The sequence below is a fragment of the Falco naumanni genome, chromosome 3, assembly GCF_017639655.2.
Source record: "Falco naumanni isolate bFalNau1 chromosome 3, bFalNau1.pat, whole genome shotgun sequence".
NCBI classification, from domain to species: Eukaryota; Metazoa; Chordata; class Aves; order Falconiformes; family Falconidae; genus Falco; species Falco naumanni.
This window is the reverse complement of record NC_054056.1, coordinates 39,765,252-39,790,930: the sequence shown is the minus strand read 5'-3', so window position 1 is coordinate 39,790,930 and position 25,679 is coordinate 39,765,252. Positions and strand designations below refer to the sequence as shown.

Below are 25,679 nucleotides of genomic sequence, written 5' to 3'. Positions count from 1 at the left end.
TCTCCAAGTCCACGTGAAAAAATAGCTTTGGAAGACATGTTTCATCATTCTCATCGTAGTGTCTCAAGTGATTATGTGTCTGCATAAAGGCCTCTGCTGTGTGCCTCTGGTAATGTTTTCGTCAGTTCTCTGGATCTGAAAAATTCATCCATCCACACCAAAAGGTCACCATGCTGACACTGTGGTGATGTTCTGTCCCTGTTCGTGAGGTGCTCTGTTATAACCTAACCACACAGAATAACGCAGCCACTTTGTAAGTTCCCAGCCGTATTGTGAGTTTACTTGTGCTCTCAGTTTTAGGAAATCCTTTGAAATCAGCCCTGTGTAATATGAAGCTTTTTTGGTTCAAAAGCACTGTCTTCCCAACATCTAAGAATACCCAGGGTCTGAAAGCATTCCTTGGAATCCTTGCAGACTGAAAGGAAGCCAAAGGATCTGCTATGCTGTTTTCAAACTCTAGCATATCCATTCCACCAAAAATAAAGCTAAGTCACAGTAAAGGTAATGAAGTAGAAAAATCCTCACTAATTGAAGGACAAGCAGAGACAGGGTTGTTTACATGCTTGATGCTGGGGTTGTTGTGCCCAGGAGGTATCCTACCTCTTCTTAAACACATTCTGCCAGATTATTGCTACTACCAAGATGAGGAAGAATGCAAACGAAACATTAGTGTGTTTATAATGCCTTTTCTTTCTATAATTCCAGCTATAATTGAGCATACCGCTCTGCTTTCAAGCCCCCTATAAAAGTGTTCCGTGAGGAAATCCTATGTTTCTAATTTTTTTTCTTGCCTCTAGGCACCATATTACAATATATTCTTCCAGCTATAGTTTCTGGCTATTTGATACAGCCTTAGGATACTGCTGTCCCTGCCAAATGTTCCTTCCAGTAGTATCTTTGGTTGTCTGAGCATGACTTTTATAGCCCGTATTACCTCTTTAGTCAGAACTGTAAAGGTTGCCACATCCTCCTGTCTGAAGCAAGAATTGCCTAGTTTTGTGTCTGTTTTCATTCCTTGGTACGACGTCAGTTTGAGCCTTTTTTTGTCTCATTTGCTAATGACACTCCCAGTATATCTGTGGTTACTTTTAATGCTGCTAAGAGCTTGTCTCATTTGCCAGTGCCTAACAAGCCTAGAAACAGAAAACTATCCCCAACCTCACTTTGCACACCTCTGTTTCATCCTTCGTATTGAATAACTCAAACGCTGAATAAGAGCTGGATAAAACCATAGGTATAGCTATGTTGGAAAAATACTTAGCCTTTAACTGTAATCTTACCCTGGCAATGAAAAGCTTAATTAATGTCACAGATTGTGACTCAAAATGGTGGATCCACAACTCCGCATCATTACTGCAGCTGACAAAAATGAAAAATAATGTCCTGACTAGAGCTGTTGTTTACTGAGGTGCAGTGGCAGTAAGACAGATGATGGATTGGGCTACGATTGTCTTCTGTCTTTATCAGCATCAAACCAGGTATGTGGATTCACAAATCATGTATTGCAACTTCATCGTGGATCTGCCATGGCCCTGTAAATACCTCTCCGCTTATCTTCCTTAAATATTTTTAAATTGGTTTCAAGTTCCATGTTGTGGACAAAGATACCTGACCCATTTGTGAAGATCTTAAAAACTCCTGTAAAAATGGTGAATAGGTTTCTTTGGTTGAGCCTTCAAGATGTCTCCTAGATTAAGGACATTAACCGGAGTTCACAGGTCCTATTTTTATCCTGTGAATAAGAAAACTTCTCTTTGTTGCAATGGTAGTAGTCACTGGAATCTTCCAGACTGCACCATGCATCACTCCAAGCTGATAGCGGCATGGACATTTAAAACAGAAGTGATCTGCAAATCTCTTGAGCCACGGGGTGTGTCAGCGTCATGGGAACAAAGTGCAGCCGAACACCTGTAGTGTTTCATCCTCTGCCTACACCCCCGTCACACCAAGCTGTGGTCCCGAACAAGCTAAGTGTTGCCACAGTGGCTTCTTCGTATTTCAGGAAGAACTGAATCAGCGCAAACTTTAATGATACATGATGATGGGAAGATGGCAACAGATTAAACATCTGGTTTGGGGGTCCAAATCCCAAAACAAGTGAATTAGCAAAAAAGAACAGCTCCACCCATTTTCTTCTTCAGACCTCCAGACTTTTTGTTTTTATATCTTGAATAAGCAACCTCTGGACACTGAACCTTATTCAGGTGACGCGGAAAATTCAGGTGACAATCACACCATCTGTGCAGAGGGGTGTGAGGTTGTCTCTACACTTATCCTCCTGGTTGTGTGTTTCTCCAGCCTGTCTAGAAACATTTTCTTTATCTTTTGTCTGTAAATAGAACTCCTGTTTTTAGTGGTTCTTACATGATATAGAAGTCCCTTTCTGTACCTGGAGAGAACCTGTTCCAGGCTTGTGTCTGGGGGAAGCAGAGAAAGCAGCACCCATCACCACTGACCTCTCAGCCTTGCCCTCAGGTCTGTTGTCTGAGCATCCACTTCTTCCTCTGGCCGTGGTTCTAGATTTGGTTTCTCTAACCAGGAAGCTGAGCTCCAGAGTGCAGGTGCAGTGACTTCTGGTTGTATGCTCAGAGTGTGCTCCAGAGGGCAGCTGGGGTAAGATGTGCTGTGGCCTGGGTATGTTTCCCTTATAGCTTCAGATGCAACCAGTCTGGTGTTTGATCATTGGATAGTCCCGTGAGATCCCATGTGGACTGATGGCTTTTTAGAGCCACTCACTGGGGTTCGCAAAAGTAGTTAGAACTTGGGTTCTCCACCAACCTCCTCAGGCAGCTGAACTGTGTGCTGTGGGACCTCTTAAAGACCCTAAATGTTATGGCATACACAGTGGACCTGCCCACTGACTGAATAAGTGGATTGCTGTCCTTCCACTCCAGGTAAAAATTCCATCCCTGTCTCCATGTTGCTAGTACTTTGGTCATCACTGCAGGAAAATCATAGGAAGACTAGATTCCCCCTGCTGCTTTTCCATCAAGGCTGAACTTAGACTGCAGGCTCAGACACGTTATTTCTCCTGCAACGTGTTTTAGGAAAACAGATGCTCTTTGAATTTGGCTCAGCACCTGCTTGCTGCTGCTCTTGCTCTTCTGGAATGATAGAATCATTTACATTGGAAAAGACCCTTAAGATCGTCAAGTCCAACTGTTAATCTAGGACTGCCAAGTCCACCACTAAACCATGTCCCTAAGCACCACATCTACAGTGACTCAACCACTTCCCTGGGCAGCCTGTTGCAATGCTTGATAACCCTTCTGGTGATTTTTTTTTCCCCTAATATCCAATCTAAACCTCCCCTGGTACTACTTGAGGACATTTCCTCTTGTCCTATCACTTGTTACTTGGGAAAAGAGGCCAACACCCACCTCGCTACAGCCTCCTTTCAGGTAGTTGTAGAGAGTGGTAAGGTGTCCCCTGAGTCTCCTTTTCTCCAGACTAAACATCCCCAGTTCCCTCAGCTGTTCCTCCTAGGTGTCTTCTCTTGTTTTATATGCCCTGGCAGGTGGATGGATTAAATTTCTTTGATGCAGCCACTGTGGTGGTTCTTTCTAGTGGCACAGCGGTCTGAGCACAGTCTACTCCAGCCAAGACCTAGGAGGTGGTAGGTTGTCCAGGCCGGTAGCTGGTCCTGTAAGCCATGCTGGCACCCTGCCGGCTTGTGCCAGTAACTGGCCACAGTCTCTCACGTGGGCTTGTTTTCTGCCCCATTTCCAAACCCAACTGGTAGGTGGTGGGATTTTAGACACTTCTTCAAGTGATGTGATGTCTGTTTTGTACAATTTACCAGATTGTTTTTGATTTCTTGGGTTTTTATATTTTCTTACCTGTGCCTTATGCAATGGGGTAACAGTATACTGTTAAATAAGACCTCAGCTAATACTACATAGAAATGCCTGGGTTTGAAGAATCCCTTTTGCTCAATTTCCTGTGAATGTGTGTGAAGTTTTCCCTTTATAAAGCTGTTTGGCACAGTTATATATCAAGTGTAAGTTAACATGTTGGTTAGCTTATTTGATATGTTACCATTCTAGAAGTTATACCCACTGCAGAATGTGGGACTGACCCTAGAGTCAAAAATGAAATAAAAAATGTCTTTGGTTGGAAGCTGGTTGAACTGAGAGACATATGAAAGTGTGGAAAGTGTCCTTAGGGGAGTAAACTTTAAGAACATTTTCTGTTGTAATATTAACTGTGTTTAGCAAGTAATTGCAAAACCTTAGGAAAAAACTTGAAAAGTAATTACACAATGACAGTAGTGACTTTTCAATATTAAAACTATTTTTCATGTTACCTTGTTATGCCGATATGTTAAATCTGTGGAATATCCTTTCAAAATGTGTTTTTAAAAGACCTGGGAGACATAGAAGCCTAAGCTTACTTTTTTCATCATTAAACAGACCTTTAAAACGATCACTGCTTCCTCATGTGCTGAAACTCATGTGCTCCCTGATTCAAGTCTTGTGATCTTTACTTGTATACAAGTTCCATCTTGACATTTTTTCTTAATTACAGACAAAATCTCAAATTATTATGTTGGAAATAAAGTGGTGGGGGAAAGCCACCTTTTAGCTTCGCTTTAAAAGTGACAGCCAAAATATATAACTGTCACTATTAAATAGTTCAAAGAATTGAATGAGTACTTCAGTATTTCTGAGTTCCACGGGTGTGTATGGGTACAAGGGAAGCCATAATTTCACTTTTAATGTGTTACAGTGCAGTTAATCTGGAAAACATATCTCTGAGTCCTGTGAAGGAATGTATTATTCATAATGTTTAACTGATGGAGCTCTTTCAACACTGACATATTTTGAATATATTTAACTGCAAAGCATACATTTTTCATAAGTGTTTTACTCAATTTATTTTCATGTATCCACATTTTGGGATGTTGCATGAATAGTAGTTGTATTTATTGGAGAGTTTCTTTAAGATTATTTTGGCAATAGGAGGAAAGATTTTGAGAACATCTGAACAACAAGCTAAACTAAGTTATTAAGCCACATTTTTTGAGAGGAACCCAGAACCAATATCTGAATAAAGAATAAAGCATGCAAGAATAATGTGTTGATCACTACATTTACATTAAAAATAACCTAAATGCTATGAGTAGGTGCTCATTAGCTCTGAAGCCTAAAATAATTTGTTTCATCTAAGTATAAACTTTTGCTGTCTTTTCTGGATATTGTCTCAGCTCTCTTCTGAAGTGGACACTTGAGGCAGCAGAGTGTGATTAAGTGTTATTGCTCTCTGGGACATGGTTTATCTTCTGTGGCTGCCAGCTAGTGTCATTGGGCAGGACCATTTTGTAAGCGCACCACCTGAGTGTTGTAGTAACTGAGCTGGACCATCTTGCTTTCCATAGGCTATTAAATGTCTTAAAGTAGAGCTGCTTCTGATAATTGCCATCCTGAAAGAAAATCGAGATGGTGCTGGATGACCGAAAGGAATGGTAGTCCTGCTCATGTTCCCTGACCCCCTGTGGGCCCTCTGAACCTCAGCTTATTAAGTAAATGGTTGTACACGTTGACAGATTTTATATGACATGTGGTTAACAAGATTAGAGGATACAAATCAATGGAAAATAAATCAAGAGAGAGAAAACTGCCGATATGACAAATGCGGATGTATAAAGAAATAGAAAAAGCTGCTCACTGTTCAGCTTGGGTGCATGGGGTTTGCACGGGGCATATTTATGTATATAAAATATACAAGCAGACACTTGCTCATTCTGCTAATTATGTTTCTGGCAGGGATAGGTGTCTGTCCTCTATCGCATGGCATACGACATAGTAGGAATAATCACAGGCTCATGGGGTTCCCTTACTACACATTCGCATGCGGGTAGCTCAAGGGGAGGTTGTTCCCTGTTTGTCTGAAATGGACGCTATCTTTAAAAACCAAAAGAGCTGTATCAAAGGACAGTTGTGCTCACTCCATGCAGAGAAGAGAGACCTTAAACACGTGTTGCTCCATCAGTGTCTAGCCACTGTGTTGCAGCTTCGACCATCTTTGGAAACCTGTCTTTTCTGGTTCATTTGCATTGATTTGGAAGTGGTGATGGTGGAAGGATTGTTTTGGTTTAACCCCAGCTGACAATTAAGTCTCACACAGCCACTTGCTTTCTCTGCTTCCAGTGGGATGGGGGAGATGGAAGGGTAAAAGTGAGAAAATTCATGGGTTGATATAGAGACAGTTTAATAGGTAAAGCAAAAGCCGTGTGTGCAAGCAAAGCAAAACAAGGAATTCATCCACCACTTCCCATGGGCAGGCAGGGGTTCAGCCATCCTCAGAACAGCAGAGCTCCAGCACGTGTAGCAGTTCCTTGGGAATGCCATCAGTCTGAACATCCTCCCCTTCCTTCTTTTTCCCCCAGCCTTATATGCCGAGCCCGGTGCCATATGTTACGGAATATCCCTTTGGTCAGTCGGGCTCAGCTTGTCTCAGCTGTGTCCCCTCCCAGCTTCCCGTGCCCTCCCAGCCTGCTCGCTGGTGGGGGGGTGAGGGGCAGGAAAGGCCTTGGCTCTGTGTGAGCACGACTCACCAGTAACAAAAACATCTCTGCATTATCAGCGGTGTTTTCATCACAAATCCAAAACAGCCCCCTGATAGCTACTCTGAAGAAAATTACCTTTATCCCAGCCAAAACCAGCACAAGGACCAGAATTGTTTACCATGTTTATCATATATTGAGGTCGTATCATGATGTTCTCTCATGTTTATTCTTTTCCTGTGTTCTGCATTTGGGTTGTTTTTTGACTGCTAGTGAGCACCAAAGTGATGTTTTCATGGCTCTAACTATGATAAACACCAAATATCTCAGTTTCTAAGTGTTACTAGTCAAACAGAACCTGTTGTCATGTGTATAGAATTAGGATTGATTTGTCCGAGCTGCCTCACTTCATACACATCTCCCCTGAAATTCATCTGCCATTTTCTTGCTCACTAGTGACTATTACGAGAACATTTTATAATTCTTCGCAGTTGGCCCTCATCTTTGTCAGATTGCTGTTCACCCCTTTTCCCAATTTTTTTTAGGGATGTGCTGAACAACATATACCCTAGGATTCCTGAGGACTTTTGTGGGCACTGTGGGACCTTTGTTCATAAGCAATTTTCTCAGGATAGATACCAGGCCTACCGATACTTCCCTTAGGCCTTGAGAGGGATCCCAGTAGAGACTGGCATCACACCACATTCCTGACTTTGGATACTGGGACACGCTTGGGTGGAGGTTACGTGTTACTACAGTTTTAGCTCTTTCTCCTTGTAGTCCCATTGTCCCTTTCTGATGAACCCTTTCTCCTTGTAGTCCCATTGTCCCTTTCTGATGAACCCTATCTGCTTGTGGTGATTCTTTTTACATTTCGTGTTCCTGCTTTCCTCTGTAATGCCTTACACTGATACTTCAGTCTGAGACAGATCTTCTGGTGTGTTCACCCTGTATAGAATATTCTGGAATGAGAACAACCCCATGCTGAGCACAGATACAACCTCCCCACACCTCCTTTCTGCTAGTCTGCTCCTCTCTAACTGTTCTTTTCAACACCTGCATCATCTGTTTGCTTAGAAGTCCTTTAGCAGGCTGCCAACTCCTGATTAAGTTTCAAAAAGAATTTACTACTTGTTTTTATACTCTTAAAATGATTTCTCAGGCTCTTTTCTTGGCCTGCATTATTAATTCTTTATATTAATCCTGATAAATTTTATGATCCTTTTTATTACCACCTTTAAGGTTTTATTTTTTGGAAGATAATTTTTAGAAGCTTCCCTGCTTGGCTGTTCAGGCATTCTGGTTGTGGTTTTGTCTTTCTCAAGTAATTTTGGGGAATTCATTAACTTCTGACCTGTGCCTCTGAGTTTTATAGTGTCTTCAGGCCAGCTACAAAGATTTTGATCTGTAAGCTTCTAGCTCCCCCTTTCAATTTGAGTGCTTGGGTTTTGTTTTTCATCTGTTTGCTTAACAAGCTTTGTCATTGTTATAAAGTAGCTCCTCAAGAGTAGTGGTTTATGGACCAGGTTCTTTCCACTTCTTGAGATCAGATTGAGTGTTTTCTCTTTCTTGGTATAGATGGGTTTTTGTTTGTTTATTTACTTGAGTGTTTGTTTATTTTTTCAGCTGTGCATGAGATACAGACAGTTGTCTCAGCTTCCATCTGCTCTTGTGATCCTTAGCCAGTCTAGCTGGGTGTCGCTGAAATATCCCTTGACCTGTTGTGTTTTCTTCTCTGACAGCCTATCTTATCTCTGTGTTTTGTAGGATCTCTAAAAGTTTCCATCATGGTTGGATGAGCAGTTCTCTAGGTCATTTATTTTGATAAACCTTTGCTGTTCAGTCTAGTTTTTTGGCTCATAGGGACTTCATGATATTTGTTGGTTCTCCTAGGTTGTTAATACAAGCCTTTCTTCAATCCCTGCTGAAGCATATGGCTTTCAGTCTTTTTTTGCTTTTTCAGTATGCTGCTGGTGGTCTTTTTTCCACCAAGTTTTCAGTAAGACTATTGTGTAAATTATGTTCTAACAGGCATTTTACTTCTTCCATCTAGCTTCTTAGGCTTTTAGTGTTTATATAGAAGGGTGTATACTTTCACGAGTGTTTTATTTCTCTTCAAAATTTTTAACAAGAGAGTCTGTCCTGGCTTTTTTTGTCATTTCCTTCTTGCCTGAGTTTATTCAACTTCTGTCCTTTCCTTTAGTTGAGAATTACAGGTCTCCATCACGTTACTGCTTCTCTTAAACCATGTACTATGTTTCTATAAGCTCTTCAGTTTCAGTGTTTTCCTATGACCTTTGAAGTGCCGGCAAACTCATTCTTTTCCAGTTAAGCTCAGCTGCCTTCTAGGGGCTCCCTCCCTGTTCTCAGAACTTCCCTGTTTGAATTGCCTTTTTAACACATATTCTTAGCTGCTTGTTGGACCTTTGCTTGTCCACCTGTCTTGTTTTGGGAGCATTTCTGGGAATGCTACCATCGTTCTCTGCTTCTTCACTAGCAACCAGTATTTTGCCTCCAGAACTTTTCTTTTAACTATCCTTACATTACTTATTTGCACAGCAACCGTGGCCTTTGACTCTTCCTCAGCACCTCCAAGGAGCCTTTCCAAACTCCCTCTATGAGGTCTGATGTTTTTGCATTAACCAGAGAAGCCTGTGATCTCAGTTATGTCAGACTTTGTGTTCCTGGTAATCATCGCTACAATACTGAGGCAGGCGAGGTTCACTGGCAAACCTGGAAACATCTGGACACAATTCTTTTCTACTGAGTAAGTGGGAAGATGAGCAACATCTATATGTAGTTGGACTCACTAAAAATAATCCACCATCAAAAAGTGCTTGGCACTGCAGTCAAGCACATGGGTGGTCAGAAGGTTGTTCACAACACTTACATGGCTGATTGCCACTGTGCTAACTATGAGAGGCCCTATAAAGTCACAGAACAGTTCCTCTTGGTTTCAGCAGAATTATTGCACTGTTGCAAAATCCCTCATTTCTTATACGGGCAGGACTTTACAGCGCACATGGTTCGTGACTTTCAAATTTGATGAAAGGCTCCAGGTGACCAGAATGTCATCTGAAGGATTTGAGTGAATTCTTGCTATTCTAGTAATGTCCCCATGTACTAACAAATACAAAATGCTGTGAAATATGGCCACGAATGCCTAACTGCCGCTTGCTAGTTATATGTGACATCATGTAGCAGCTTGGCAGTTGTAGTAATGCCAATCAGAATTACCTGATCCATGTGATGTGCAAATTGCCGGACTGATTGTGGATTATCAAGGAGTCAAATATCACTGTGTGCTAGCAGCAAGCATGGACTGCACATCAGACTCATTAACAGAGAGAAATGGATTTCTCAAGACAACAGACATCATGAAACAACTGGATTTGAGCCTGATGCTGTCATCATTGGTCTATTAAGCCAAACAGGGAATGCTGAATCGGGGGGAAAATCTCAGGCATGCAATTACATAGAGCTTTAGTAAAAAACAAAAGCTTCGTTGACACAAACTTCAGGACAGCTTGATTAAAAGGTACAGTTCAATTAATTTTCTGCTAGTGTCCTTGAACATGTTGCACAAAGCTCTATAAAAGATGGCGGGGGTGGGGGTGGGGGTGGGTGGAAGGTGGCACATGAGAAAGCTTCTAACGCGGTGGCTAAGGAAGAAAAACAAGCACAAGCAAAGCTTTATGTTTTGAAAGATAAATGGTGGGCATGGTGGGCATGAAAGGCAGAGGAGTTTTTCTAGGTTGTGGATCTAGAAGATGCCACGTAGGCTTGGAAATAGCATCTGGGCTTAAAGACACTGCACCATTTCTGAAGTGAAGAGGTACTAATAGTGATGGAATGGATGGAAAAGAAATCTGAGAATGCAGGCCAAACCTTTTCAGTTGTTGTCCTAAATGATGAAGTCCTAGATGAAGCTGTACAGCTACTTGGCCAGGAGCAGAGCATGGCACCTCCTAATAAAATGAAGATTTTTCCAGCTGTCTAGCAGATGGCATGCAATGCAGTCAGCTGTAAGCAAATTCACTAGAATATAAAACCATGGGGTAAGAGTCAGAAGTAGCCAGGAGACTTGTGCAGCTTTTTGGCTTTGTAGGGAACTATTTATTGAGGGGCTAGGGAATTGAAATGCTGTCCACTTTTACAAAGGGAAAGGTGATGATATGTCTTCTGAAAATCATTCTAATTCTCCCAAGTCCTGGAAAAGACTTTGCAGGAAAAGTTTTGCTACAGAGGTAACTAAACAGATTCTGTCAGTCAGTCGGGTTAAAGGAAGATGCTGTCCTCTTTTGATAGAGAGATCAGTAAGGTAGTAATCCTTAAGCCCTGTAACATTCTTTTTTAACACAAAATTTTTGAGAATGGATGTGTGAAATTGTACATAGTTTTAATGTCTGAGGAACATTTTTATATTTACATTTAGAAGGTGTTTCATTGATCTCAGCAACAAGTGATTTTAGTAGGAATTTAATATAGTAAAAGGTTCGAGTTCATTCAAAGTGTGTGATATTTCAGATCCCAACAGGAGTCCTCTGTATATAGACTGCTGTCAATTCTATTCATTCCAGTAGACACAAAGAATAAAGGAAAAAGTACCCAAAAGTACTGGAAAAATGAGGGACCATGGAAAAGATTTTATGCTTAACCGGGTATTTTAAATGCTTGTTTGTTTATCTTTATAGAGTACTTTGTCAGGCTGTAAGGTTTTCTATAAAACAGTGAAGTGCTCTACAGTGATGTTGCTGTTTAAAATTAAACTGAGGACATGGCATTAGCTGGGAAAGGAAAGAACAGGATGTAGAATGTTATAAGGTGATTTTTGGAAAGATGAATGAAAAGTGAGTCTTCAGATTTTAGTGGTGATAAAAAGATTATCACACATTTCTGAAGAATTTATGGTGGTTGGAAAATTTTTTAACAGTAGGCTTCTTAATTTCTCCAGTAATTAAAAGACAGCAAGATAGAAAACACTTAGGAAGACAGAGCTGTCAGGCAAGATCCATGTATTGCAGGCTTAGCCATTATGTTCCAAAGTGTCATGCTGATATTTTAATTCCATTACCTCTGGTGTATTTTGATTTCTGAGGCTAGCAACAAAGAAGGAAGGAATGTCTTTTGCGTTCACATCTCCACCACCCCCACCCCCCACCTCTTTGGGAGGGGCTAAGATAACAGAACATTTATCCTTCAGCATTTGTCTTTGCATCCATCGTCATCTTTTAGCCTGCTAAATACACCAATGATTGCAAATACTGATTAGAAAGCTTTACGTTTTAAATGTCCTGCTCTCAAAGTTATAATTTTATAAACATGCAGTTCCTCTGAAGTAATAGGAAAATATTGTTAAAAGAACTTTCCAGAATAAACCCCTGCCTTATGGCCTGCTTTTACTGACCTGACATTAATGTGCATTTTACAGGCAGGATTGTGAAAAATCCACCTGTACACATTAAGGATTTCTGGATAGGGTTAAAATTGCAATAACAATTATTTTCTCTCTCTTTTTTTTTTTTTTAATTGCCTAATGTGTATACTATTCTGTCTTTAAATTTCAATTTTACTTCAGAATTCACGCCATGCACAGTGTGATGCAAGGAGCTTGCGACATCAGAAGCGGGTTGTTCTGTAATCAGAACCTGAGGGGAGTGCCACCCCTCTGCAGTCAGCAAGGTTGCATTCAGCTGCCGGTGATGAGGAGCTGATACATTGTGGTCTACTTTTTGGTTTTTATTTTTTCCCCTCTGCCTATGTTTAAACCAAAACAAAATGCAAAATTGTGCAGTAGGCAACTGGAGAAGAGGAGAAAATAGAAATAAAATTTTAGATTTAGTGATCAAAATGGCTTACAGAGGTGTTGAATTCAATGTACGCTTAAAAAAAGGTTGTTGACTGATTAGCTGTTAATTTGGAACAAACATTTTGATGTATTGATTCAATGATAGAATACATATCAAAATATATATCTGTATGAGTATACATACACTCTAAACTGAAATCTAAATATTGTTGATTTGTTATGAAGCGATGCTGTCCTAGAAAGCACAGTGCTTTTACTTTTTTTAGTGACATGGAGAAGTGCATGTGGATATTCTCGCTAGTATGTTTATAGCATGATCATTGCCACTGATATACCAATTTCCCATCATTTAAATCTGTTTTTTTCCTGAGCCTTGGCTTCCTCCAGGAGCTTGTGGGTTCCTTCGATGCTGTGACCTGGACTGTGTGACAAATGGTGCAAGGAACTTAATGTTGTCCTGTCACTGGTGAAGGGTTGAATTTCTCTGACCATGTAACAAGAGTTTTGCAATCCTGCTTGGAAGTGCAGAAGTCAAAGGTTGAAATTAAATGCTTTTGGTGTTGTCTGGGCTCACATTGGTGCTGACATTACTAAATCGATTCACTGAAACAAATTGCAGGGATGGGAATGATAAAAAATGATGAAATTCAGAGACATAAATCTGTAGCTATTACTACTATCAGATAGGTTTTATATTTTGTCTCTTACTGTGCAAGATTGCACGTATCTTACTTCATGCAGCTCTGTTACCTCTGTGTCTAACTTTAAGCCCATAAATTTGTTTTCAGTATGACTACCTGAGTGCTTGAAAGCCTTAATGTGTGTATTTTAATATTTGGAAGATCAGTGTTTGCATTGCAAAGTTGGCACCATCGCTTACAGTTTCCTGACTCTTCTTTTGCTTATACCCTGACCATCGGTGCCGCAATCATAATTGCTTACACGTGTGGCTTCGTAAATGTAACAGGGAAGGAGGAACAAGCAGAGCTGAAAGATGAGCTGCCTTTTGCTGGGTAGAGCAGGGTTTGTGAAAGAGAATCTGCAGTCTGCACCATCAGATGTGGACTTTCATCGTTGGTGTTCCCCATCGTTTGAACCTGCTGGGGCGGTGGCTGCTCCTGGGCTAGAGACCATATGGCGGGGTCAGCAGGAGCAGAGCCTCGGCTGACGCACCCTGCCGAGGGGATCCGCACCTCTCCTCTCCTCTGCTGCTGAAAAGCTGAGGGTATTGCATGAGGTTCGGTAGCGGGTTTGTGTGTGGGAGCGGTGGGAGGCTCCTGGTGCGGCAGGTGTGGTGGTGCTGGGTTTGCAGCAGCGGGGAGGGGGCAGAGCTGCCCCTGGCAGCTGGTGGGTGTTGCGGTGTGTGCGTCACCTGTAGCCAGGGCTGCGAGGGGGCAAAGGAGTTTGGAGAGGGAGAGGAAGGAACCTTGCAGCAAGGGTCTCTACGTAAATGTGGGGTTGTAAATGTTAGTAGGTGGAGGGGGGCAGGGAGTATAAATGCTGACAGCATTTGTAAATTTACACATTTACATGTAAATTTTTAGTTTTGCTCAAATTGTAACGAGTCTTACACACGTAAGAAAGGAAAAAAGGTCACATCAAAAAGCTTAAGTTGAAAACCCATCAATAAACAAGATTTATGAGGGCACTAAGAAAGTAACTACAAAACAAGGGGGAAAGAGATGTTATTTCTTTATGCTTAGATACCTTACACATCATCAGGTGGGCACTTGCACACTGTGCCCACGGTTTCACCAGCACTGAAGACGTATGCCGGGCTTCCCTGCACCAAGCGGGTGGTTAGTGCAGGATTTTATGCTGTTGCAACAGTAGCATTTGGGGCTGGCTTTTGCAATCCTTGCTGCTACAAGTGAGGCCCTTCGAATTCCTAACAGCTGGGGGAACGACTGAAGAGCTAATGACCAGACTGATCCAGTGCTGTTGTACTTCAACCAGAGATAACTTTCATACACATATGGGAATATGAAATCAAATCTTTATTATTATTTTTTAATGCATCCATCACTAGGTGATTTAAAGATATTAGTGTAGTAACTTCTATGTAATGACTGTAAATAAATTTAAATATTGTTTATTTTGAATCTCACTTCAAGTTATGTTCTAGTCTTTCCTCTGGGTGCTGTTTGCACATTTTGAAATAAGCAGTTGCTGGGAGGGAAAAATATATATACATATGTAATCTAGAGCCCTTCCAGATAAATACTTTAACTAGAAGCAAAATGGATAGTACCCGGGAAATACCACTGTCAAAAAGGCTTTTATAAAGTTATTGCCACATAGTTGATTTGGGAGGCATTTGGACAGCTGCAGTCTTCAATAGGGATGCTTGAATTTTGTCTGCGAACTGCACTAATCAAAGAAATCTTTTGAATTCTGGAGCAGAAAGGCTGTTCCACTTTTGCGGATTGAATTTGCCTTTTAATTTGCTCAGTCCTACAGGCCTGGTGCATTACTGTAGCATGATTTACAGTTTTCTCAATCTGCTTCAAATAATATATTTTTCAGTTTAGTAAAAGAAATGCCATGTAGTAGTGTGGTTAAAAGTTTTTTACAAAGTTAATACTCTTGCAGTGGAAGAAATCCTATTTTGATTGAACTCACTTTCGATATTCAGTCATGTCTTTCTAGGATCTCCATGTGCAATCAGTTCAGAGTATGTTATTGCTGTCTGACCTTGAAGTACATTAGTTTTTAACTTCCTTTTCATTTTCCTCTGTTTCCAGGAAATTGAAGACCACGTGGCATTTTTAATAACTGTTCCAACGGCCCTAGCAATTTTTTTTGCTATATTTATCCTTGTCTGCGTAGAACCTGTATTTAAGAAGCTGCTTCGTGTATTTTCCCTGGTGGTCTGGGTATGTCTTGTTGCCATGGGATATCTCTTTATGTGTTTTGGAGGAATCATCTGTCCCTGGGACCAGGTAAGACTGTCATTATTATTAATTTTACTTCCATTGGGAACATTTCAAAGAACCATTCTATGCAAAAACATTCACATTTATTTTTGTGGGACATGTCATAAAATGCTTTTGTGACTAAGTTTGCATGCTGAGAATCCTCGTATCAATTTTATAAATACCAGAGATGCACATACTTAGGATATGGAAATAATTGAAGGATTTCACTTTTATATTTTTAAGCTCCTTTGCATAATGAACATTTGATTCCAGTCACCAACTTCTTTGTGTAGTGAATATTTGATTCTAGTGACCAATTAACATAGCAGAAATGCTAGTTTTGTTCCAAGACCGCTGATGCTGTCTTCTTCAGCTTAAAATGTTTGAGCTGTCAGTGCAGTCTTTCTGTGGTCTTCAATATGTTCTCTAGCAACATGTGAGAAAAAGGAACTGGTAGACTCCTTACATTTCTAGGGAAATGAATGAGCAGAGAGTTGGTGATGTACCCTTCACATTTTAAAAATTTTGTAATGAAGACAAAGCAACAATATAATTTCATCTTAATAGCAGCACTTTTGAAATATCAATAAATGATGTGCAATATCCAGTGCTGTGCCTGATTGATTCTCTGTGTTCTGCCGTATCATTTTCCTTTTCCCAAGTGTCTCCACATGGGAATAGTTCTGATACAATAATTGCAAAAACTCTTCAAAGGATGGAAAAAAGCTTCTAAATATATAAATATGTCTTCTGAAAATGTCATGCTGTTTCCATGAGTTTAAGCTTTAAATGGTAGTACTGTATCCAGGGTGCGTTCTAGGTCTTTATGATAGACTTGAAACAAATAACAAATTCTTTGACTTTTATTCAGATCTTGTAGAGACTTACGCAAATACTGAACTTTAGGTATGCAAGTAGTTCCTTTAAAATCTTTAATTCAAATTATTTGTAGTACTGGTGTGTGTTGGTAATACTAGTTTTGGAGCTCTTGCCTTTGTGGGTGACTTCTGTATTTCCATTTTCTTGGAAGATTCAGGGATTAATTGTCTATGAAACCACCTTCCTGGTTATTTTTGTTTGGTTTCTTGTTTGTTTGTTTGTTTTAAAAGTATTTGAAACTAAAAAAACAGGCCACACTTGCATGTAATAAAAAGCAAATCAGAACATTTAATATTTTTCTCTAGATACATATTTCAGCATGGGAGTCCCTGTATCTTCATGGTGTCAAGTCTAGATAATTCACATGGTCTTACTTCTTTTGATTTCTTTTCATTGCCAGTTGTGGGATGTCATGCTAGATTATTTCGAGCTTTCAAGCTTAGATGCAAATATTTAATTAGCTGTATTATTTGCTCATTGCAAACTCTACTAAGTTTAATTTTGTTATTTGAAAGATAACATTTTTTGAAAGCACGTGGCCTAAAAGAGATCTAGGAGGGATGGTGGTGACTTGGCCCCAGGGTTGGTTTTAGCCTGTGAAGATGGTTTGTCATGCCTTGCTTTCCTCTTAGGGAAAATGTAGGCATTCCCACAGCATCCAAGGGATGTGGCTGGCTGTGTGAGGCAGGAAGGGCTGCAGAGCTTTGGGGAAAGGCATTGTCTTCCTGCAGGTTGCCAGGACACAAGTCCTCTGATACTTCTGTCTGCTCCTTGCTTTGCGTGCAAGTGTTGCTTGGAGAAGAGGATATTTGGGAGGGAGCTGCATTGATTGCTCTGCCAGCAGCAGCCAGCTCTGGGCAGCTGCCTTGCCCAGGTCTGCGCAGGCTCCAGCCCAGAGCAGGCAGGGCTTTTCCAGAAAGCCTAGACCTGGCTGCAGGTATTTGGCTTAAGTCCACTGTGCAGGTATCCTCGGCATCTGGCAGGAGAGGGGCTGTGCTGCGGTGGTCCCTGGCCACTGCTGGGCACTGGAGGTCGTGTGGGTGCAGGCAGTGGGACCCTTTGCTTCCCCAAACCCATTTTTTCCCCCTCTGAATAGCAGTGCTATTTTGTTGATCACTTTTGTAGGTATACATTGCCTAGTGTCGGTTAAGAGTAAACTAGGGAAATACAGGAATCTTTCTGGGAATTTGTCACCTTACACAATAGACTAATTGCAGGTTTGATGCTTTTGAATGTAGGTAAAAAAGCTGTGAGCAGTAAAATACAGCCGTGTATTTCTGTGATGCTGGTGTTTTCACTGCTCTGCATCAGGAATATGTAGGTCAATAATCAGTGTTCTCTCTTACAACTATACGTGAAAGCAAATCTGAAAAGTCCTTCCTCAGTGATCACTGACAGTTTCTTTGTTGAAGTTTTACATTTTGTGAATTTTAAAACCAATTTGCTTGGATTATTAGGGTGCTTTTGTTATTCCTTTATGCCTTTTATGAAAGAAAAGAAACATGATGTAAAATTTAAATTAGTTCTGTTTCAAATTATGAAAATAAAGGAAAGAGCCAGGTCATGCACTCTTACTTACTAAACTTGTAATTTTCTTCAAATTATAGCCTAACTTCTGTTTTGGTCCAGCAGAGTTTAGAAATACTCTTTTCATCATATCTTTTGTGTCCTTTGAATCCTAAGCTTGTTAAGAACATGGTGTTTCTTAATTGTACTAGTAACCACTGAAAAATAAATTTTCTGCATACCATAGTTTATAGAAAGAATATGTTACTCTCTCAGTTGTGCACAAGCCTTCTCCCTCTAAAAGACAATCCCACATCCTTTAAATTTTGGCTTAATGATTTAAGTGTTCCTTTTGGCTGTTTGCAACTGCTAAATGCAGCTATCTCTGTTGTTTGACAGAACCTCAGGTGTGAACTTCTGCAGCTTTTGTTTACAATAAAAATATCACTTCAGAGAGACTATTTTGATTATGAACTCAATATATATTTGATGCAGAGCAGTTCCTCCTGAGCCTGCAGGCACATAGCTCAGATAACTTTCACGAACAATAGAGGGCTGGAAATGAAGTGGCTGGTCAGGGCCTTTTTTTATTTTTATTTTTTTTTGTTAGAAACCTGTGGGCTGATGTGAAATAAGTGCAAATCATAATTGGTTTCAGCTATATTTTTGCTGTCCCTGCAGACTGCTTTTATCTGCCTGCATTGCCTTGTCTCTTGTTTGGCTGCAGCTACAGCTTTGGAGAAAGCTGTTATCAGGTAGGTGTCTGGCCACTGTTTGAAGGGGGAAGGCAGTGCGGCTGTGATGGTTACTTCGTCCCTTGGGCCAGTCTGCAAGCCCTGTGCTGGCTCCATGATTGCCTGCTGAGCCTTATCCAAAGGCTGTTACCGCCAGCGGGCTGTGTGGGCATCATCACTAACCCATCTACGATGGAAGCCAGGATATTTGCACTATCAACCTTACTAACTTACCTATTAAGTTAGTCCATACTCTTTTACTCCTCTATATGGACAACAAAGAGCAAGTACATGGAGAGGGAGATGAAGGGTGCCTTAGTAAGGCAGTGGGTGGCTTTGAAAAAGATTAGGATAGTGATGGCAAATGTCTTTGGTAACTGACAAGCTTTTTTTAAAGAAGTGTGGCAACTCTCTTTCACTGGTGTCATCCCAAGTTTCTTTCAGTGCCAAGAGTGGCAGTGGGGCTCCTGGTTTTACCTGGTGTCCCAGGGAATTTGGATGCTTGGATGGGACCTACACACGGGATGCTGTGCTACAGCCCAGGAGGGAGGCTGGGCTGTCTGGCAGGAGTCGCAGGGCACCTGGCCAGGGCTGGTAGGAAAGAAGCAGAGCGAAGGAAGTCACGAAGAGGCTCAGAGAGAGCGATTGCCTGTTGGCAGTTTTTTCCAACTCTGAGGCGTGAGCAATAATGTGTGGAGATGGTTTCAGTGAGAAGAGACCCAAGGGTGATGCTTAGAAATGTCTGTGCGGAAATCAGCGGATGGTGCATTTGGTGGAGGGCCAATAATGTGAGTCAGGCAAGCTGGGAAGTAGTCCTGGTGGAAAAAGGTGATGTGTTGATTTTGTCGTGTTAGGACTCTTCCTTACTATAGGAAGGAGCACCTTTCCGTACAAAATGTAAATCCAGTACCTATCTGTAGAGTTACGTGCCAGGGAATGAATTTAAATTAGTTTCCTCTTGTTTCGCTGACAGTGTAGTTATTGTACAACAGTCGCCTTTCCATGTCATCCTCTGACATGCCTAATACTTCCCCAGCCTTTTATACAGGGTGTATGTAAATATGTCATAGCACATTGATATCAATGGGTAAAAAGAGCTCTTAAAGCATACGGTGGATGATATAAAAAACCCGAGTAATTATACAGCATTATACTAGTCTAATTAATTCTATCATTGCTGGATTTTGGTATTCAATTCTACTTAATTATAAATACGTTTGCACAGCCCAGGCACCAGATGCGTTCCTCCTTATCTATATTCAGTTACAGTGCAGAAACTACTTCAAGCAGGATTTGGCACTTCTGGTTTCCGAAAAAAAAATTATCCACAGAGCGATGTGTTTAGAATATACATTTGGCTGTTTTAGCCTAAATGCCACTTTTTGAGCTGAATCTAAAGCACTTTTTGTTGCTGTTTTTTTTTTTTTAATGTGTTGGTATGGAATGGTTCAGGTCAGGCCTTGGAGCAGCCCTGGTTTATGAAATGTGGGCAAAATTTTCTACATTAGTATTTATAATTATCATTTTTTAAAATACTTAATTGGCACCTGAGGATATCAGTCTATTGTGTGCTGAGGGGTGATGGCCTGCACAGAGTTTCTGCGGTTGTGGTAATCAGCTCCTGTGTTAGGCAGTGGGGAGAGCCGATGGGTCCACAGAAAGGGAAGAATTTTCTTTGTACAGAATTACATGAGGTCTGATTTCTGCACCGTGCTTGGGACCTGCCTTATCTAAAGTCAGCCCTGCCATAAATTATTAATAATGTGTTGTGTGGTTAAGCAGTGCAAAAAACAGGAGTTAGAGGTTTGAGAAGGAGAGCAGGGCAGGTGTCAGTGGAGTCTGTGCAGCACAGGAGAGCGAGGATGAGTTGCTGTCAGCTGTACTGCCAGCTCAGGATCTGGAGTGTGGGGGAGACCTGACATTTTTTCAAGTTCAAGATTAATCAGACTATCAGGAGTGAGTATCCCGAGTGAGGAACTAGATTTTGTAGGAGCACGGTTCAGTACCTTGTAGATGAATAGTCACCTGAAAAAAGACATGAGGAAAACTAGGAGCCTTGTATGAAAGGGGAAGATACTGCCCAGCAGATGATACTGTGCTTTAGGAGTAGGTGTGATAGAAAAGGAGGAAACCCACAATCCACAAGTGTAAATCATATTTGTAGTTATATTTGAGGAGTGAGAAGAATAGACAATTTTTATCTTAATATTAATTTTTTTTTATAGACATATGAAGTAACAGGCTTAATAGCAAGACATTTAAATGTGTTTATCAAGTCTGGTATGGTTATAGCTGTATAGAATACAGGAAAAAGCTGAGCTATTAGAGACCTGCTAGTCATTAAGATCAGTAATATAGTAGATTAATATAGGAAAATCGTGTGCAGAGCCTTGGAACACCCTGTTAGCATAACTGATGTGCCACTGTTAACCTTTGGTGTGTCGTGATAGCTGTTCACGGAAAGACAACTGATTTATTTTTTAAATAGGGAAAGCGGTTTTGTTGAAAAACAAAATATGATTTAGTGCCAAATGGAAGACTAGAAGCACTGCTAGAGGAGGTGAGCATTATTAAAACAACTGTACATATACATGAGGGGAGATGGCAGCTAGTGTGACTTCAAGAGCATCAGGCAGGAGGAAGATTGGAGGCTGAATTTCTCAGGGAGCTCTCTGGGGAATGTTTGCCTTTATTAGCGCTTTTTACTAGTGGTGGGGTGACAGAATGTCACCGCTGTAATGAAATTTGTTGATGACCCAGTTAAAAGATTCCTAATACAGTAAAAGATCAGAATGTTATAGGGAAGAAAAGCATGACCTTGAGGACTGCAGTAACAGCAGCTAGATGAAATTTAATAGTAGGAAATGTGAGGTGCCTGCATTTGGGAACTAACAGAGAACTTTCAGCTATAGTCAGAGAGTTCATCAGCAGAAAATGAGCAGGGATGAGCAGAATGAAGAGGAGAAGCATTAGTTGGTGACTGGGTCATTAGGATATGCAGCCAGGAAAGAATCAGTTATGATGGCAAAGTATCCAGCTAAAGACGAAACCTCACCTGGATGGCTATGTACGTTTCTGGTCACCTGCATTTAAAAAGATAAACTGAAACTGAAACAAATGCAGAGAGTGCCAAGTGAGATCACCAAAAGAAAGGAGAGTTTTGTGAGAGGAGATGAGAAGAGCTTGACTTGGGTATAGATCAGCAGAAGAGAAGAATGCTGAGAGTGGTGTGACTGCCACCTACAGATAATCTGTGGTTGCAAACATCAGATTTGAGAAGCTACAGAAGATAAAGGATTATTGACACGTACACACACACACAAGAAAAAAAGCCACCAAAACCTCAGCCAGCCATTAATAAAATTTAAACTGGAAATAGAAATAAATCCTTTAGCCATTAGGACACTGGGTTTGTGGAGTGGCTATTATCTTCAGGATAATAAGGATTAAAAAAATAAATTGCTTTTACAGTGGAATGCTGTCCTTAGCTGACAGTCATTCAGTGTCTTCGACAACAGTGACATGGACTTCAGTGATCCAGGAGCATCCTTTTAGTTCTGTATTACTATGCACTCCTTACATCTCGGGACTACTGAACTAGTTTAAGGGACAATTTACTTTGACCTGTACCTAAAGTTTATCTAAAAACAGAAGAGATGGATTTTCTGAGTTACAAAAGTTCATGGCTTTTTGCTATTTTAATGTCTTTTATCCTTCCAGCGTTCTTCTGGAGCAGTAGTCTCAAAAATTAAAACATCAGGGGATAATAGTCTTGCTATATTTCTGACCTCTTCAGGCATTCATTGTAGGGCTCATGAGAGAGGTTTAATGTAATGTAAAGTAGGAGAGACTGGATGTATCCTGCACCTTTATCAAAAGAACATTATGAAACCCTGTTTTCCCTGCTGGTTTATTTTTCCTTACTCCATTTCCTGTAGTGATTTTTCCACCTCAGAGTGTACAATTAAGTACAAAGGCTGAGCTGATTGGAGATTTCATCAAGATTATTGCATAGTTTGTGTGCGGTGTGATATTTGCTGTGCAAGTCATGTGAATGAATTTTGCTAAGGGAAGCGTTAAGGTAACTCCCTTGAAGTACAATAAAAATGTGAGTCTCAGATAAGGGTGCAAAACCGAACATGGAAAGATTTTTCTCTCTGATGGGAAATAACACTTAGCAACAAGAGTATTACTGTTTCTGAGAATACTGAAACCAGGCAATGCTAATTTTAAGTATCACCATATTGTTCGGAAGTTGCTGAAGTCAAGATACGAGATGGCAAATGGATATTAATAATTTAAGCCATTCATAAGGCTTCTTATGTGGTTCATAATAGATTTAACATTGCAAAAGAAACATTTAATAATTTCTTAGTACATATTAGTTAACAATTATTCGTATGATGGAGCTACCAGAGAACCATTAAAGAAGCTACCCAGAATTTCTTGTTAGCAGGTATAAATTTAGGGCAGCCATGCAAGCCTTCACCTTTCATTGGAATTGTTTTCCACTCAGAAATTTAACAGTTCACCTGACGGTTTTGGCATGACACTGCATGAGTCTTTTGGTTTGAGCTCTTTGACTTTGCTTATCTGCATGCCAGGGAAAAGCTTGTGCCTTTACATGGCCATCTGATACAATGTTTGGTTTTATTTTTGTGAATTAGGTAATGAAGGGGGATATCACCATGAATCCTGACCTGTGGTCATTTTTCACCATTTGTCTCAAATCTGTTTCTGTTTGCAGGTTCCTAGTGCTGTAATATTTCCGTTAGTGAGCTGTTAAGAAAAAAATAAAACAGGTGGTGAAAATGTTTCCTACAAGCTGCATAAGAAGACCTCAGTTTACTTATTTGAGGGTATTCCCTGTTTCTGTAGCTTTTATGAAGTTTTAGGCAGAACTGTAGTGCTAAATACTTGAATCTTAGTGTCTGGATTGTCAGAGGATCACTTCTCTTTTGGGCTACGAAGCAGTAACAACAGAATTTCCCCCCCGTGTGCTCGCAGTTTGTAATATGCTGGCTGCGAAATACCTTTCAGTTTCACTTGCCAGTATACAAATCTACAGTGCTATGCAGATATTAGGAAGCATTGCTTACCTTAAATTAACTAATACTTGAAAGAAAGCGATATGGGTCTGCTGGTTACAAATCAGTTGACAAGCAAGGTGCTAAATTTATAGTTTTACAAAGGTAAGAGATACAGAGCTAGAAATATGTTTGATGTAGAAAGGCTCACTCAGTATGAGTTGTAGATGTTTGTTGAAGTTTTATATATTCATATGAAAAAATGTAATTTATAAAATCTAGATTAGTAAATTTTTATATCTACCTTAAGTGCACAAATATAATTGTCATAGAATTGTGTTATTGTATGATCTCAGATGTGTTTAAATTCAGATTTTTAAGAACAGTATAATTAAAACGTAAGTTATATAAATAATTGTAGTTTATAAACCATAATTTTATTAAGAACTAGAAAACAGTTGTGGTTTCAAGAGATTATTCATATTCATTTAGTGACTTTTTTGTTTTGTTTTATTTTACTGTGGGACAAAATAGTTTTATTTATACAAAGCACTGTATGTTGCTTGTTTATTATGACATGGCTTTTATGTTTATATTGGCTTAATTCATCAATAGACTGTCTAGAAAAACAGGAAGGAGAAAAATAATGGACCCAGATAATAGTCAATTCTTAAAAGACATTTCAGTGTTGCTGGGGGGCAATCCCAGAGGTATTTATCTTTTATGATTTTGCTACCACTTTAGGTAATGTATGTGACTGGTTTGCACATTGATAGAAGGGCTGAGAAGAGGAAAGACAAGAGGATTTTGGCAGGTTTCAAAAGGAGCAGTCCCTCAAAAGGGAACCAGTAAATACTTGGGAGATCCAAACTAGGGAGAAGGACGCAACATCTCCCAGTGTCATTATTACAGAAAATCTAAGCTTCCTAGGTCACTATCACAGAAACTTAGATACCAGTTAGGACTGTGTTTGTCTTTCAAAAGCTGTGTTTCTTCTGCAAAAAAAAAGTGCTTGACTACTAAGAAGAAGCATTGATCAGACTCTTCATCTGGTCACAGTAGCTGTTACTGCTTATCCTCACACAAGCAAGAGACGCAGTCACCCTAGTTCACCTGAACTTGCAGGGTGAGAACAGCAAACATTAAGTTTAACCAAAAGTCAAGGCTAGGCTTCACTGATTTGGAGGATCTGGGGCAGGGATATGTTTTAAAAAAAAACAAACAAGAAAACAAACAACTCCCAAACCAACAAACTGATGTACTAGGAGTTTCATTCAGAGCAACCAAAAAGCCAAGATATTTGCCCACAGCCCGGTATCTGTAATGGTGGGAGAAAAACCTTTTCAGTCTATCAAGAAAAAAACCCACCCTCTGTCCCTCCACATAGGTGTATTCACAAGGCTTAAAATATATATATTCATATTTTCATGAAGTGCAGCATGCCCTGTTGTGCCAGTGAGGAAAAAGGTACATTTCTGTAACTACTACAAAACCTCATGTTGATTTTATATCTTAAAATAAACTTGCTGTAAAAACCCCACATTTACCAGTAATGTCACTTTTGTATACCTTAAGTTTTTGGATTATATTGTTCTGGAAGACAGTTTGAACAGTTTTGAACTTGACTATATTTTAATTTTGTTGGATTTGAGATTGCATTTTTCTTACTTGTTTCTTGTACATACCATTTTAGCTAAGTTATATGCTTATATAAATTCTGTATCTTACTTCTCAGGGCATATCTTTGCTTAAATTGGCCAACCTCAATTGCTTAGATATTCTGATTTCTGTAACACTTGACTGATTTGCAAATATCTTTGTTTTGCAAGGATCATATTCACAATGGCAGGTGGAATGATGACTTCACAGTAACTACAGTTTCCCTGTCTCATGTCTGCACGTGGTTTTGCAACGTTACTTGTGTTTTGTAATCTGCACACTCTATTTCCACATTAGTGCTTTCTAGATTTCTTCCTTGTTGTAACATCCCAATTTCAGAGGGTTTCTGTAATTTATCAGTTTACACATTTGTAGTATGAATGTCCTTTGACTATTCTTTGCTTGTTTTGGTTATTTCACAATTCCTTTGTATTCCTTTTCCAGCTCTTCCTTTCATACATTTCCTTCTCAGTTTGTGTCACCTTCTCCTACTTCCTGTGACAGTTGTCTGCTCTCCCACTTACTAATGAAGACAGCTTTTCTTCAAGTTAATATTTCAATATTTTTCATCACCCTGCATTTTGCAGCCAGCTGTAGTCTTAATAACAGTATATTTCATTCAATATGGATGAGTTTATGTAA

The 25,679-nt window shown here is 40.1% G+C and overlaps 1 protein-coding gene across 2 annotated transcripts in view; it reads left to right on the top strand.

Annotated features, from left to right (window-relative positions):
- The window catches only part of ADCY2 (adenylate cyclase 2), a 224,380-nt gene that overhangs the window by 5,184 nt on the left and 193,517 nt on the right, over positions 1-25,679 (top strand). For both annotated transcript variants that reach the window (XM_040588033.1, XM_040588032.1), the window contains exon 2: positions 15,059-15,256. In XM_040588033.1, the coding sequence (XP_040443967.1) occupies positions 15,059-15,256 (198 nt within the window). The remainder of the gene's footprint in view (positions 1-15,058; positions 15,257-25,679) is intronic.